Source organism: Moschus berezovskii, chromosome 3, assembly GCF_049115385.1.
Source record: "Moschus berezovskii isolate FMDL1 chromosome 3, NW_MosBer_1.0, whole genome shotgun sequence".
In the NCBI taxonomy this organism is placed as follows: domain Eukaryota; kingdom Metazoa; phylum Chordata; class Mammalia; order Artiodactyla; family Moschidae; genus Moschus; species Moschus berezovskii.
This window is the reverse complement of record NC_142462.1, coordinates 35,991,185-36,004,046: the sequence shown is the minus strand read 5'-3', so window position 1 is coordinate 36,004,046 and position 12,862 is coordinate 35,991,185. Positions and strand designations below refer to the sequence as shown.

At 35.5% G+C, this 12,862-nt stretch overlaps 1 protein-coding gene across 3 annotated transcripts in view; it reads right to left on the bottom strand.

Annotated features, from left to right (window-relative positions):
• Positions 1-4,237: 4,237 nt before the first annotated feature.
• ITGB8 (integrin subunit beta 8) overlaps positions 4,238-12,862 on the bottom strand; it is a 95,864-nt gene continuing 87,239 nt past the window's right edge. For 2 of the 3 annotated variants that reach the window (XM_055420557.2, XM_055420558.2), the window contains 5 exons: positions 12,543-12,768; positions 11,202-11,308; positions 7,228-7,391; positions 7,022-7,131; positions 4,238-6,937 (listed from right to left, as the gene is read on the bottom strand). In XM_055420557.2, coding sequence (XP_055276532.1) covers positions 6,910-6,937; positions 7,022-7,131; positions 7,228-7,391; positions 11,202-11,308; positions 12,543-12,768 — 635 coding nt within the window. In that variant the 3' untranslated portion in view covers positions 4,238-6,909. Of the gene's footprint in view, positions 7,132-7,227; positions 7,392-11,201; positions 11,309-12,542; positions 12,769-12,862 lie in introns of all 3 variants that reach the window. The other variant, XM_088833642.1, reaches the window with a different exon arrangement.

The window sequence follows — 12,862 nt, the reverse complement described above, 5'->3', positions numbered from 1 at the left end:
GGTCAGTAAGAATCCCTGGAGAAGGGAATGGTACCCACTGTAGTATTCTTGTCTGGAGATTTCCATGGATAGAGGAGCCTGGTGAGCTACAGTCCATAGGGTTGCAAAGAGCTGGACACGACTGAGTGACTAACACTTTTGCTTTCACTAGGTCACCACAGAGCATTACGTAGAGTTCCCTGGGTTATACAGTATCATCTCATTGACTGTCTATTTTATGTATGTGCTTAGTAGCTCAGTTGTGTCCAGCTCTTTTCAACCCCGTGGACCATAGCCTGCCAGGCTCCTCTGTCCATGGGGATTCTCCAGGCAAGAATACTTGAGTGGGTTGCCATGCCCTCCTCCAGAGGGTCTTCCCAACCCAGGGATCAAACCCAGTTCTCCCACATTGCAGGTGGATTCTTTACCATCTGAGACCATCTGAGCCACCAGGAAAGCCCATCTATTTTATACATAGTATCAATAATGTATATATGTCAATCTCAGTCTCCCAATTTATCCCATTCCTATTCCCCCAGATGTATCCATAGGTTTCTTCTCTTCATCTGCGACTATATTTCTGCTTTGTAAGTAAGAACATCTATAGCATTTTTTTCTCAGATTCTACATATATGTGTTAGTATATGTTTTTTTTTTCTCTTTCTGACTGACTTCACTGTGTATGACAGTCTCTAGGTCCATCTACGTGTTTATAAATGACCCATTTCTTTCCTTTATATGGCTGAGTAACATTCCATTCTGGGGCTTCCTAGGTGGTGCAGTGGTAAAGAATCCACCTGCCAGTGTGGGAGATACCAGAGATGTGGCTTTGATCTCTGGGTGGAAGATCTCCTGGAGTAGGAAATGGCAACCTGTTTCAGTATTCTTGCCTGGGAAATCTCATAGACAGAGGAGACTATCCGTGGGGTTCCAAAGAGTTGGACATAACTGAGCGACTAAGCACACACACACACCCACTCTCTCAAATATTCCATTGTATATGTACCACATCATTTTTATTCATTCCTCTGCTGATGGACACTTAGGTTGTTTCCATGTCCTGGCTATTATAAATAGAGCCTTCTCCACTAGATTAAACAAAGAAAAATCACAACACAAGGATATCCCATAAATTTCACTTGTTTAAATGTGGCTCTGGAGAATGTGCAGTTGAAGATTATGAACATGTTATGTTTGTATCAAGGTGATGGTAGAAGCCTTTGGTTGCTAAAAAAAAAAAGCCCAATTTGTCTTTTAGCTAATTTTTCAGTTCTTTGTAATTAGGATATTTCTTCTGCTTTCACCATTGAGCAGCTATGGAAGGAAAATAGATCAATGAGAATGACCTTACATCTTTATCATTGACTCTACAGTTTGCCACTAATAGGAGCTTTTTGGAATTATATAATGTCCTCTACCGATGACAATGTATAAATGTTACTACATTTCCTTGTGTGACAATGTGTTATTTCCTGGCAGTGCTGAGGGTCATGTAGCACAATGATAAATAAAGAAACATCCTGTGCATTCTTAGATCTTCACATTTTTATTTTGAAACATAGACTTTCATATTCGTTAACACCTAATTTTAAACAAAATGATGCATTAATTAAATGCCTTGTCATAACTGTTATAAGCTCTGTTAGAAAAATAAACATCTCACAACAAACTACAGTATCAGCTTTTTAATAAATACATAAACCAAAGTTAGTAGTCAATCAGAATTATATGAACAGGCTCATAGTATCTAAGTGAAGTTATTGTATTCTCAATTTTCTGTGTCATTTAAAGCAATTTAAATTTCTGTATAATTCAAAGTCAGAAATAGTAAGAAAATTGTTTAATGAAAATTTGTTTCTTTTTTAGAACTATTTTAATTTCAAATACTTTAATTTAAAAATATACTCTATATTAAAATGTTTTCTACAGAGGCAGGAGTTGTTAAAGGAAACACATAGGTTATATTTCTGGTAATTTAAAAACATTACTAATTTTTTACAGATTTAAAAAACTTTAATGAAGTAACTGGTAAATGTAAAATAGTTTTAAACTTATGTTAAATATATACAAAATGAATTTCTATATTAATATGTGCAAATTTATATTTTATTATAATTTAGAATTAAAATATTTTATATTCAGTATTTTAAAGAAAATCTATGTGCCATATTTGTCATTGTATGGAATTACTCTCAAAATCACATTTATCTGTGGTACAGTGTAAAGTTAGTAAAGATTTTTTACACAAATCATACATTTCCATCCTTGATGACTGCAGTGTTTTTTTTTTTATTGTTGGTTAGATGATTTTAACTGAAATAGGTTATGGAGCTTAGAAACCTGATTAATAGAGTTAGTTTATCAAGATAAATTTTTGTGGGAAAGTAATCCAGGTAGATAAAGAAGTAGTGTTATTACTCTCAGGTGTTTCATTGACAGCTGCCCAGATAGCTGAACAATTGTTTCATGTAAGTAAAATAATTTAAATATTCAGTTTTATGAATCATTACATGGGCTTAAGGTGAATTTATTAAAGCCAAAGGAAAAATCAAACAAAAGAACAGAAATGATATAGAAAAATAAAAATGTAGGATGACTTTATGGGAAAATTTCCTTACAACACTGATTGGTTGTATGATACTTTTCTCCTGTCATTGACATAAGACACATAAAATGCTTCAAAATCTTTAAATTGCAAAAATCTAAATCTAAATCTGATGATTTTATGTAATATTTTTCCAGTTAATTCTGTTTTAGAGTGAGATGATCACATGAAAGTATCTTTAGAGAGTAATAGAAAGATTAACAAACCTGGGAGAAACTCACTCATTCTTGTCAGTTAGGTTAGGGTTTGCTGAAACAGTAGGGACTAGCATAAAGTATAAACAGAAGGTTGAAAGACTTTTTATAACTTAAAGGTCTGCAGGACCTAAACTCACAATCAGATGGTTAGGCTCATGTTAAGTGGTAATGTGATTCAGATGTACTGAAACTGACTTCATATGTTATCATACGTGTGTTCTTAAATATTTATATGAAAATGAATGTCTCTATACCCCTGAACATTTAGTTAAAGATGAATTAGTGTAATATTTATTTAAGTAAAATTATAAAACTGCATCTTAGAGGCCAATAATCACAAGATATATTTCAGAGATGTTAAATTGAAAAGTAGATATCTTAGACTTAATGAAATATGAACATGTATAACCCATAATAAATTGGCCATTGAAGAATTATAAGAAAAAAGGGGCATGATTTGAAAGAATGCTAGTTTCATATTTATTTGAAAATATGTCTCAGCTTGCATTGCGTTAAGTGGAGTTCTTAAGGTCAATATAAATAAGGATAGTTGTAAATTAAATGTTAAGAGTAAATAAAACAATATAATATGCACAAGATTGAACTCCCAAGTACCTGTATTTCATTACATACTTTTATTAAAATATATGGATCTCAAATCCCTTAAAATTGAAACAAGCTTGAACAGTTGTAAACATTTAAAATTCTCAGTTTTTGATGGGTCTTTGTTTAGGTACATAGATTCAAATGACTTTTAAAATCATTAAGAGATGTTTGGAAATGAAGAACTTCATTATATTATTATAGTCAGTTATTTTTCACAATTAGGCTAATTGAACTTGAAGTTTTGGGGCAATCTCTTAGGAAAAGTGAGTAGAAAAAAAATAGGAGTAAGAAGAGGAAGGAAAAGCCATTGAGTTTAACTTACTATAAAGGTATCATAAGGAATAAAATTCTATGGAGAAAAATTTTAATAATCCATCATAATTATATTTCAACATTGTATGGATGTCCATTGTCACACATAAGAATATCTTCAATGGTGATTAAGTGTATATTAAAAATGTTTGAAATTTATTCTTTAGTGGAGTATTGCATCTGATGCATCCACTAATTTTGAGTTTTGAAAAATTTGCCTCTAGAGAAATCTATTCTATGTAATCTTAGATTTTTGTATTTGTTTAAACCAAACTAAATTGAACGTTTAGGACATAATCAGAGTTTCAGTGAATTTTTGAGTCTTTCAGAGAATGTCTGTACATAAATATTAATAAATTAAAAATAAGATGCTTATAAATCCGCACATATTGCAGTATAAAGATATCCCCAGAGAAGTAATATTCATACAGTTATATTGTAGTGTATATATGGCCTATTTCTAAATCATGACATACTTTAGGGCACAGAAATGCTGTCGTACCAAAAGAGTTGTTCAAGTTCTTAACTTCGTTAACCATTTAAAGTTTCATTACTTGTGTTTAATATCAGTGAATCTCAAAAGGCTCCTGTGGTCATATTAGTTGAAATAGGCTTCGTTTACATAAATTATTTAATCGAAGAATACCCTGTTTTCCCTTAATTTTCATTAATTCTAACTAATCAAATATTAATTATCTTCTCACAAGGAAAATATCAATTATTCAAGTAAATACAAGCTCTAAAATCTTTAAGATTTAGATCTTTAAATAAAAAGGAAAGCACAAGACATCACAAGCATAACTGCAATCACCATCTAGCATCGAACTGCCTATCAGGAAGCTTGTCCCTTCCTATGAAAACAGCCTTGTTTCATTATAAATTAGTGCAAACTAATGAGAGTGTCCAAATAGCCATCCCTTTATTTTAAGGATTTCATTTTATTATCCTCTTTTGGATAATTCAGCCCACATAGACATTAGTTAATGAACCTTGTAATGTTTTAAAAATTTTAAATGTGTCAAAATTTTCAATGTTTCAATGAATGGATATTTTCCATTTTTTCCTTTTGGGGGCTGACAGGTATTCATTTATTTCCTTTTTTAAAAGGATGCAATGTGTGACAGGCAAGCTGCTAAAACAATTTTTATATCCTTGGTGATCAAAGGTATTTTACATAAGTGAGTCACAATACTGAATTATGTCAATGCTGCTGATCACTCATTTGGGGAAGGAAATACTGCTCAACTTAGCACTGTAATTGCCTGGCTTTAGGGGACGGCTGATGGAACTACTGTGTTTTTTGGCTCTAGAACAACTTATTATACATTTTTGAATCTTCTTTAGGGTGGATGGGATATAGTCTTCATCGAAAAGTAGATATCTGGAATTTTGATTAACTCAAGTGCTGGAAGACAGAAAATTGGGGAAGCTGATTATAAGAGGACATTTAAAAGGAATTTAAAATAACTTCCTTTGTTGTCATAGGCAACGCTCTGTGCTGTACACAGGACTATTTGACCTCTAGCCAATAAAACCAGAGTGAATAAATCTGTAAGGATATGGTAGTTGTGATGAAGTTCCTGTTAGGGAAGATAAAAGTTCATCACCTCTGTATCAAGCTCTTGGACTGAGCACTGCACGACCCCATGGGAAATGCTGTTCACACAGCCTGTATGAATGGACTTCCCTCTGCTGCTGCTGCTAAATCGCTTCAGTCGTGTCCGACTCTGTGAGACCCCATAGATGGCAGCCCACCAGGCTCCCCCGTCCCTGGGATTTTCCGGGCAAGAGTACTGGAGTGGGGTGCCATTGCCTTCTCTGCTAGTTAGGCCATTTTGCAGTCTCTTAGAAGCTGATTAGCAGAAAGACTGAACGCCAACCATGGACAGTTCTGTTTGAATTACTTTTTTCTGCTTTGTTTTAGAATTGTCTCATGCTCATTCACTTAAGACTTTGGTAAATCACATTTAAAAATACTTGCCAATTGACTATTTTAAAGATTTAAGAGGTAGTATGACATTGTTCAGTGAGCACTGGCCTGGCAATAAAGTAGTTCTCTTTGAGTGCTGCCACTTGGTCACTGAGGGGTTTTTGAAAAATCATTTGAACTTTCTGAGCCTTAGTTCCCCTGAATAACCACAAGGGTGAATTAGCTTATTTCTAAAGATATTGTCTATTCTTCTCTAATTGTGTATTTTTAGAATTCTGGTGAGTTGGATTGAGGTGATTCAGGGAAAGAATGTCCTTAGACTGCTTCAAAGGGCAAAAGTAATATAGCTTAATTTAGTTTTAATTTGAAAAATACTATTATCTGCTTTGAATAAATATTGGAGAAAACACATTGAAAAGTGTGGCACTTTGCTTGAGGCAGAGTTTCTAAATATTTTGTGAATTTCAACCTGATGATTAGACAAATGAAGTGGTGAAATAATCCATCCAGTTTACCAGGTAAGAAGATCTAAAACTCTACATCAGCAAACAATGAAGCTGTTCAGATTTTGATGTTACTTGAAGTGTCCCTTATTAAACACTGAACTTTGAAAAATATTCTAATAAAGTGACATTGTATTATTATTAGTTTTTTATGGCAGTAGTAACTTAGCACTTATTAATCCAGTCATCTGTGACATATATAAACTTATCCTGTAAGAAAGAAAACCAAAATATAAAGGCAAAGAGGAAAGAATGTTAGAATTAGTATCCATCTTGTCAAAGAAAACAAACACACATGCATAAAACTACTATTTCAAAAGCAATATCCCTCAAGATTAAGGTTTTATCTGTTTATCTCTTGAACGAATGAAACACTAATCATTTATTCATCTGTCTGGTCTTGTCTGGTCACTGCTGCCAGTTGTTGAAGTGTTTGGCAACATTAGTATAACTGCATTGTTCTTTGTCTGCATGCTTGGTGCAGGGATTACTGTATCCTTGTAGTGACACAATGCCAAAACTATCTCACAGCATTGTCTCTCTGGGAAGTGTACAAATGGTGGGTACCTGTAAAGTGTAGTCAGTGCTCTTCAGATAATCGACATTCTATGCTGATCTAAATAAGTTATATATTACAGTAAAGTGCTACAATGACACTAGTATCAAACAGTAGTAAGACACATTTTTCTCTGAAAAATTCAGCAGCAGTGTGAGTCACATGATGATGAGGATGCTTGTCAGTCTTCATTCGAGTAGACAACCAGCAACTGGCATGATCTAGCAAATTTGTCTCCTCCTGTGACTTCTAAAATAGTAAATTTTAGGAGCAATTATTTAAAATCCAGTTTCCCATAAGGTACTTTTTTTTATATCATTTTAGAAGTTGCACCTGAAAGTTTCATGAGCATTTAATTTGCTAATGTCCATTTTTATTTCTTCAGGTTTTTCACGTCGGTAGGTTACTGCTCTTGCACAAACGCTTTGCAGAATCAACTTGTCCTTGATAAGGAAGAAATATTATCATTAATTAAGGGCCTAAATATTGAAAGTAGACAATAACATACTGATAGTAATTCATTTTTAGAATTCACTGACCTTTTTTGAGGCTGACACCCTGTAATCTGCCGAGGACTTAATTTTATTACTATTCCACTGTAGTATCACCTGTCTAATGATCAGGACTTTAAGCAACCCAATCAAGAATGTGACTATGAAAATGATGAAAAATATTCTCAAGTAGCTTGGACTAGAGAAGCATTCTGTAAAGAAGCAAATAAATACATGGTTTAAAAAACTGGAATGAGTAAATCAGAGGATTCTAACAGCAATATTAGAAATAAATAATGTTTATCATCTCAATTAATAGGATCAGAGATATTTGCAAATCTACATTTTAAAACAAAGGACTTCCATTGTTGTTGATTCAAAAGTACTAATTATTATTACACATTTATTATTGAAGTATTTTCAACAAAAAACTCTCCTTCAGAGAATAGCCACAATTAAGGTATTCAATAAGATTATTTCTTTTCAGCTTGATTCTTGTACTAACTAGAATATTTCCAAATCCTTAGCTAAATATGATTTCAACCACGACACCGAGAAGGACAGTTTTTGTGGTATGATGTGGATCACTCAGTGGAAAATAGGGTTTAAGAATTATTTAACAGCTCCATGCATTAACATATGTTTTTCTTGTTATGCTTACTCCTCATTTGTTACACATCAGTAATGGAAAATAAAGTAAACATCTGCAGAAGCTAAAATCAGTACTACTCTAATAGATGAATAAATATTTCCTTTGAAACTGTAGTGTAAGTTTTCATTATTATTACACATAACTTCTCCAGGAAATGGGAGTGTACAATTTGGGACAATACCCAAATCTCTTTCCTCAATTTTTATTAATTTAGTTTTTACTTGTCTGTTAACTCAATCTATCATATTCTGCTTCTAAAAATACCACTTTTTGTTTTTTCAAGAACAGATAATTACTAGCTGGAAAAGGAAATGCTGTATTAAGAGGGGCATGCTAGGTCTCTGTTTTAGCACTAGACCTTTGGCAAACTCTAGTTGGAAATTCTGCAGCCTCTGTGGCTGCCAGAGATATTACCCTAATCTAAGAGGAACATGGTTGCATAATACACAAGTATTCCACAGAACTCATCAGCTGCCCCACACTCACAGAATCACCTCCCAGCCTAAAGTGCCATGTGTTTTTCTGCACATTCTCCAGACTTTGGGGACTTCATCTAACTGTCTCAAAGTCTCCTTGAGAAGGCCTTTCGGGAGGGGACCTGCCAAGACTTAGAAAAGCAGTCACCCAGTCATGAGTGATTTCTGTTTGAATTTCCCCGAATGACCAAGCATGCTCTTAAATAGCCAAGAATTCAGTAAAAAGGGCAAGGGCTCATCTCCAAGTGGGAAGACTTAGAGCCAGTTTTTTTTTTTTTGGTCATAATGTTAAGGTTCCTTGAAAGAAATGCTAAAAGGAGACTGGAGGACCACTAACTGGAGTAGAAGCCTCAAATCCAAGTGCAAGTCCCCCTGTGTTATGGTTTCATACATAGAGAGAATCCAAGATGCTCTATTAAAAGGTGTTGCCTTTGGTAGTGCCCAGGTTCGTGACATGCACGCCTTTCATTTCCCTTGGCCAACTTAGAATAGTAATCAGCTAAGGGGGCGCGTGGCTTGATATCACTTTCTGGCTTCTTGCCTAGTAGGAGTTTAGCCAGGAAAAGCAAACTAACCCTTTAAGTGTGATCAAGTGGATAGATAATAGAGGTGGTTAACAAATGCCCTTTTTCTTCTTGCACAAGAGTTGTGAAGGGGAGGGGAGCCCTCTAGCTATTAATACTAATACATTTTATAAATATTTCTAATGGTCTAGGATGGAAGAACTTTTCAGGATTCAAATCTGTGTGCATTTAAAAAATTTTAATTTTGGAGAACCAAAAATTTAGCTCCAGCCATACCTCTTTTCTTAGTTTAGGTCAAGCAAGGGATTTTCCTAAGAAGCTTTAAGGGAATACATTTTGTCAGCCACACTTAGGTCAAAATAGGTTTATTTACTTAACATAATAAATTACATGTTGACAATCAGTGCTCTATTTATTAGAAAAGGCACTTGGCTTTTGGGTGTGATCGTTGCAGCCCCATCTGGCAGCACATGGGCTCTTTTCAAATCTAAATTTATTATGGGCTAAGGTTAGTGGTGTTGGAGAAGACTCTTGAGAGTCCCTTGTACCACAAGAAGATCCAACCAGTCCATTCTAAGGGAGATCGATTCTGGGTGTTCATTGGAAGGATTGATGCTAAAGCTGAAACTGCAATACTTTGGCCACCTCATGCGATGAGTTGACTCACTGGAAAAGACTCTGATGCTGGGAAAGGTTGGGGGCTGGAGGAGAAGGGGACGACCGAGGATGAGGTGGCTGGATGGCATCACCGACTCTGTGGACATGAGTCTGAGTGAACTCCGGGAGTTGGTGATGGACAGGGAGGCCTGGCGTGCTGTGATTCATGGGGTCACGGAGAGTCGGACACGACTGAGCGACTGAACTGAACTGAACTGAAGGTTAGTATGGACATGAGGGGAGAAGAAACAAAACTCTGGAGAAAGTTTATTCTTCTGTGCAATCTCTCTAAGACCTAGAATTATTCTTACAGGTTGGAAGAGAGACCAGAAATAATAGTAGCAGTAGGAATGTTCTCAATGAATACATAATTTCTGGCTTCATCGAATTCTTATATAGTTTAACATCTTAAATCTGAAAAAGAGGGCACTGGCATTTGGGTTCTAGTGAACTTCTGTCCACAATGGTCTTTGAAGACAGAGTTCACATGCTTCTTTCATTCATATATTATCTTTTAAATTTTTTTAACGTTCACTGGCTTAATTCACACTACTCTTTGAGGTTGATATTATTTCCATTTTATAGATGACAAAACTGAGGCTCAGGGAAATTTTGTAAGATGGTTAATACTGCTTAACTACTATTCAGTTCAGTTCAGTTCAGTCGCTCAGTCGTGTCCGACTCTCCACGACTCCATGAATCACAGCACGCCAGGCCTCCCTGTCCATCACCAACTCCCGGAGTACACTTAAACTCATGTCCACAGAGTCGGTGATGCCATCCAGCCATCTCATTCTCCGTCGTCCCCTTCTCCTCCCGCCCCCAACCTTTCCCAGCATCAGAGTCTTTTCCAGTGAGTCAAGAGTATCAATAAACATGCTTAAGCTAAGGTCTTCAGACTAAAATTTCCATACCGTTTCCATTGTGCCATCTTTATATTTATTCACCCTGGAAAAAAAGCTGTGCTCTGCTCTGTTGTGTCTGACTCTCTGAAGCCCCATGGACTGTAGCCTGCCAGGCTCCTCTGTCCATGGAATTTTCCAGGAAAGAATACTGGAGCAGGTTGCCATTTCTTACTCCAGGGGATCTTCCCAACCCAGGGATGGAACCCATATCTCTTGTATCTCCTGCATTGGCAGGAAGATTCTTTACCACTAGGGCCACCTGGGAAGCTCTCATTCAACTCTAGATTATATTTGCATCAGAATGAAAATTATTGCCTTTTGAAGGAAGGAATTGCCTTTTGAAGTTATGTACTTCTCAAAAGCAGATCATTATTACCTAGAATTATTTTTTTTTTTGCATCACCTGAAACATGAAAGTAAATGATAGTTTCACATGAGGAAGCTTATGACTGGAAGCAGGTTTGGGTTGTGAAGGATAATAATGGCTCCATAGACCTTGTCTTTAAAGGTAAAATGGACTCTACATAGGAAACGCCTATTCTTGGCTCATGAGGTCTCTCAAGAAAATCTGTTTGGTGTAACTCCATGGAGTTGCATAGCATATGAATGTAGCTGGGAAGTTGAGATGAGAGATCTAACAGTTTAGTCATACTATGGCAAATATCCTCAACCAGTTTTACAGAGTACCATTTCTGGGAGACTGTAAACACAAGCAGTTATTTCTTTTTTTAGGATGGTTGAGCTTTTGGGGGGAACATAGTTCTTTACAGATACTTTTCAGTACTTTGATTATAAAACTTTTGTTTACCTGATGTTTGGTCCACATAGTGCTGTTCTTTGAGAGCACATGAAGTTTTACACCGATCAAGTATAGCTTGAGACAGATTGTGAGGGTGAAGGCATTGCACACAATTCCTATAAAGGGAAACAGAAGTGAAAACATTTAACTCTTTAAAAGGTTGTAGCTTGTAATATTTTCTGTAAACAATAAAATGACAAAGTAGGGTACTTTTTTAAGACAGCAGACTTGTTAAACTGGGAAAGAAACCTGTGACATTTATTTGTAATCTTGGCTGAATTTAATACCAAGCAAAATTACATTCTAGCCATTTAAAATATTATAATGTATAAAGTCAACATAATGATATTTTTGTATTGAAAATAAAATTTCTAGGAAATGAATAAGATAGTCTTACTATAAAATAAAAAACAAAACCAGCTAGCACAGATGTTTTAGAAGATGAGTATTATGATACTACTGGAAAAATTTTGCAATGAATAGACAGTTCAAATTTTGATTGAGTTGACTAGAAATACCTCCATCATTATCTTCCTAATGAGTTACATAACCTCTTATGCATAATTGTGAAAACTTGAGAATATCTTTTAAAAAATGAGTAAAACAAATTGTAAGCCATAGTGATATTTTGAGTAGTTGTCTTTGAGCAGTTAATTACTGGCACGAAACAACAATGCTGCCATTATTTAATGTAACCTTTTACTCATCCATCACTTCTTTCTAGAGTGCTTCATAGCTACTACTCTTTTATCTTTAAAAGAATAAAAATAAAACAATAATAACAGGTAACACTTATTCCATGATTACTGTGCACCAAGTACAAAAGTTTAGGGTTTTTTTTTTGCATGAACATCTAATTTAATTATTTCACAGAATTATAGCACAGCATTATTATTATTTGCACTTTTGATATCATGAAACTAAGGCACAGAGAATTTAAACAATTTTGTCCTAGATCAAAAAGCTAATTAATAGTAAGCTGGGAAGCAGTCAGCTCCTAAATCATAACATTGTACATCTTAAACTTACACAAGATTATACGTCAGTTACATCTCAAGAAAGCTGGGGGGACAGCCCCACTTATCTAGGAATTCACTGCCTTTTTTGAAGCGGTTTTTTTTTAAAGAATAATATTCAGTGTTAATGAAGACTCAGTCCTCACGCATGACCCGAGATTGGAGTCTAAGTCTTCTAATTCCTAAATTCCTTATTTGGTTCTCTTTTAGCATGATGATCATTTGTCAGGAGAAGATCCAGCAACTTTTTGGTTAAGGTAGGCAAAATAGAAAAGATTCAACATGGCTAAATGAAGGACTGCTTTATATAGGTTTGAAACCAGAAAACACATACCAGTTTTCACTGCAGCCTGTGTGACATGTGGGACAATGTTCACAGAAACGGCCGATGCTCCTGGGATCAGTGCACTCACACCTGCCACATACACATGTGCCTCTCCCACTACACACTTGGCCCTTTGGACTGACACAGAGCTGGGCAGATGCAGATGGGCACTGGCAGCGATCCCCTTCCCAGCCCCTGAAGCACTGGCATCTGCCCGCCTCACACTCTCCATGCCCTGCAACAAAGATACTCCGAGATCTAAGTTACCGAGATCACTGACTTTGTGAAGCATTTCCAAATATGAATTTCCCTTCCATCCCATGGAAACA